Consider the following 4,186-nt stretch of genomic DNA (forward strand, 5'->3'; position numbering starts at 1 on the left):
ATATTTTATATGAATTAAAAACAACTATTCAAAACCCTTTGCTCCTGAATGTAATTTTAAAGACTGCTGGAATTTAAAATATTACATTATTGAAATCATATTTAGTGCAATTGGACATAATGGATTGTATGGAAAAGGAACAACAAAGAAAGAACAAAGAAAGTGAATGTGCAGGCGAGTTAAAAAGAGGGACTTTACATCAAATATCCTCATAGTGAGGATATTAATGGTGACGTGCAACACCATTAACCCCCTCCCCATATGTTACATCAAACCATTTCTAAATAAAACTGATCAAATGGATTTTAACACTTTTGTGTGAAACTCTATGCCATATTCTTCTACCAGGGTAACGCTCCTTTTCTTAAAAACAACATTTCATGAAATAACAAACAAAAAAAGTGTAAACACTTATATTGTATTCGCCTAAGCATGATCTTCATCCACATACCAATTATTTTCAAAACGAGCTTTTTTTGTGTCAGCAATTAGACATTGTTCTTAGGGGGGGAGTAGTTACCCCCTAGTCCCCTACTATATAAGCGACTGATTCCTCACTTCGCCTGGACATATTTACAATTGCGCGAGCAGGTAGCATTCAGAACTTCATCATTTCACAAGTGAGAGTGTAGGTGTGGGTTCCTAGTTCGCATTGTAGCCTAGGCTAGAGACGCGCGAATAGGCTACTCAGAGGTGATCCAACAGGCTGCCCTGACTACACATTGGCTAAATGCTCAGAACGACCACACAGGTGCATCTGTCTTAACGACCTCCTGTCTAGTCCTGGTATCTGCACACAGTAATACATTAAGGGAACGGCATAGGACAATGAGCTCCTCTCTTCCCAAAAGCGAATCAACCACCTCTCTGCTGAGAGCTCCGGCCGTACCGGTGAGTCGGAGGTCCGAACATTCTGAGCATCATGGGTCGCGCAGCCACTGTAGTCACATCCATCAACCCGACGGAGGTAAAGATGTACCTGACGAGCCGTGTTGGACCGATGAGTGCGAGGCAAGCGCGCGCAGACCCCTTTGTCAACCGAGGCATGCTGGTGGCAGGACAGACAGGAATGGATGTGATAAACGGGGACATTCCCACCAACAAAGCAGCCACTACAATGACGGCTACAGCCAGGAAGAAGTTAGAGAGCGGGTGGATCGGAGCGGGAAAGACCTCAGTAAGTCGTCTAGACACCCACACCCACACCCACACCACCACCACCACCACCACACCTCCAGAGGTGACCTGCCGCCAGCTCATCACCACGGCAACGCACGTCCGGGGCGGAGGTCCTCGCCAACTCCATCCTATACTAAACAATCCGACGATACTGCGTACTTTTTTGAATCGAAGGACAGAATAAATACTGGGTCGTCCACGAGTTTAAACTCGGTTCCACCCGCAACGTCCACGCCAGTTACCGGCCCCGCTACCAGCCGCACCTCCAAAAGACTCAGCACAGCTCCATCTGAACATGACTCCAATCTGCACCCGATAGTGAAATCAGTCTTCGGACAGGTACGTAGTAGTCCCGTGTCTAGACAGAACTACAACACATGATTACTATCGAACAAACATTCAAAGTCAGCACAAGGATTCAACAAGTAAATTAGACTGGGGATTAATAGTCATTATCAATACATACGCCCATTGCCAAAAAACGGTGGTGACAGAAGTTTCCTTTTTATCCAATAGGAATTTATGTATTGTTTTAATTCAAGGGTAATTTCTAATTCTCATTTTAGACAACCCTCATAGGCTACACAATCACTATACTGTAAAACTGATGGTCTCTAACACGTTTAAAGGTCCAATGCAGCTGTTGTTGTTTTTTTATCTCAATATCAAATCATTTATGGGTAACAAATAAGTACCTTACTGTGATTGTTTTCAATTAAAATGAATCAAATAACAAAAATAGCTTCTTAGCAAAGAGCAATTTTCAAGCAAGAATTTTGCTTGGACTGTCTGGGAGTGGTCTGAGTTGGGAGGGGAAAACGGAAAACTAGCTGTTACTGGTAGAGAGGTTTGGAACTATCTTTCTTATTGGTCTATTGACACATTTACCGTGATGTCACTAGGCAAGCCAAAACTGCATCCCACCAAAACAGGATGCTATTTCACGTGGTATTTTCTCTTACACCTAAAATGATTTATCATAATGTTCACAATTTCACAGTATTGTTTCAACCTCATAGGGTGGAAATATATATATAATCACAGGAAATCATGTTTTAGATTTTTTTTTTACAGTAATTCATGATACAGAAATGTAGAACGCATGACAACAGAGAAGGTATTATGGATTTTTCCAACTGCACAGTGCACTACACAATGTCTCGAACTTGCCCCCAAGATTCCAATGCCTTACTATATTTGAAACAAGACAGTTTGAGACATATGAATAGTAGCCTATAAGTTAGATGATATGGCTCAGACAGCTCAGACATGCGTGATATACACACCTAGAGAAAAATGTAATGCTTCACAGTGTCAGGTTGGTCTGGTAGGGTCAAAGGTGAGGGACAGGTAGAGCAGCAACCCAAGCCAAAATGTGACCGGACACCCATTCACCCCTGCTGACCATATTAAAAATGTATGCACATTTTGAGTCCAAATTGAACTTCCGTGTATCTGATAATTAGTTTTTTTGGAGGGGTTGGCAGTCCACCATGCGTAGCGGTAAGAATAAGGATACTCTCATCATGTCTGTCAGGTGGATAAACTTTCCAATCCTGTGGAAATTGTAGCTGTGCTGAACACCCGACTGCGCGCACGCACGCACACACACACACACACACACACACACACACACACACACACACACACACACACACACACACACACACACACACACACACACACACACACACACACACACACACACACACACACACACACACACACACACAGCTATTTGTGGTAAGTCACACTCACATCAAGTGTTTAAAAAAGAAAGTGACATTGAACAGTGATAACACTGTGAGAAATTGGGGAAGGTAAAGGTATAATCTACGCTATACTTTGGGGATGTACACCTGCAGATGGAGAGGTGAGGGTGGATGGTAAAAGAAGGGTGCTTCTCCATCTCTTCATTCCTGCATCCCATCTCCTCTACCATCTACAAATACGAGAGCCCTCCTCAAAGTCCTACTGTGCCTCTGTTGCTCTTCATATAGGATATCCATTTTTTCTTTCTGTGCTTTGAAATATTGGTCTCAGTGCTGAAGAAGATATAAAGCTCAGGAGGCAATACTTTCCCCATGTGTTAATTTGTGCCAGAAATAACCACTCAATCTAGGCCAGAGCTCTAATCAGTCACAGGAGTTCCAGGCAGCAAACCCCAATCTATGCAGCACCGCTGTGCTCAATAATGCTTATCTCAATCTGCTCCGTAGTGAGACAGTAGCCCTCTATCACTCTATCCAATCATTATGCCTTGAAATGGGAATACAGAAGGACCTCTAATGACAATATCTGTTAACACTCGCATGCCTGTGAAGTTGCTCAGCTGGAGGAGTTTTCAAGTAGAAAAAGTGTGCAAGGTGACTGTGTCACTTGATGCTAGTGACTGAAAATCAGAGACTTGTCACAATGTTCTCAGACTCTTTCAGTGGTATCACACCTCTAACTGGATATGCAGTATGGTTGAGTCCAATTAAGTCGTTGCAAAGTTTCAATGCACCTGAGAGTTGGGTGCCTAGATATTGCAAGATGTTCTGTTTGTCTGATACAAAGGTTGTGTGTGTGCGCGCGTGGGTTTGTACTTCTCTGTGTGTGTTTGCACTAATGTGCATGTTTGGGTCTTTGGTTGTGATACTCTATTAGAGGACACTGCCTTCCACATGTATATGTCACATCTGATGGTGTTTTTTTTATTGGCACTGGTACAAGTAGACTCTGAATACATGTTTTGATACAGAGTGAGAATTATACCCACTGAGATTCTACATTTCATATTTCCATCAAGGTCTGCATACAATCCCTACAGAACTTATTTTCTGCCAGTGGAAGCTAAATATAGCATTCCCAAGACCTGATTATAAGAGAGTAGAGGAGAGCAGCCTTTTATGGTGGTAGTAAAAATATTCAAATCCTTTGGCTAATGCGCTACCTGACAAAGCCCGTTTGCAAGTTGGCGACTTAAGCAGGGATTCCTGCATAAGCAAACGTACTATCTCAAGCA

General features: G+C 42.7%; 1 protein-coding gene across 4 annotated transcripts in view; it reads left to right on the plus strand.

The window, feature by feature from the left end:
• The first annotated feature begins 565 nt into the window (after nt 1-565).
• LOC109868175 (calcium-binding protein 1-like) overlaps nt 566-4,186 on the plus strand; it is a 21,006-nt gene continuing 17,385 nt past the window's right edge. For 2 of the 4 annotated variants that reach the window (XR_004205051.1, XM_031803178.1), the window contains exon 1: nt 590-1,518. Coding sequence is in view for 2 of the 4 variants with exons in the window: in XM_031803178.1 (XP_031659038.1) it covers nt 829-1,518 (690 nt within the window). In the remaining 2 variants the exon portion in view is untranslated. Of the gene's footprint in view, nt 1,519-4,186 lie in introns of all 4 variants that reach the window. The other 2 variants (XM_031803179.1, XM_031803181.1) reach the window with 2 other exon arrangements.

The sequence above is a fragment of the Oncorhynchus kisutch genome, linkage group LG23 (assembly GCF_002021735.2).
Source record: "Oncorhynchus kisutch isolate 150728-3 linkage group LG23, Okis_V2, whole genome shotgun sequence".
In the NCBI taxonomy this organism is placed as follows: Eukaryota; Metazoa; Chordata; class Actinopteri; order Salmoniformes; family Salmonidae; genus Oncorhynchus; species Oncorhynchus kisutch.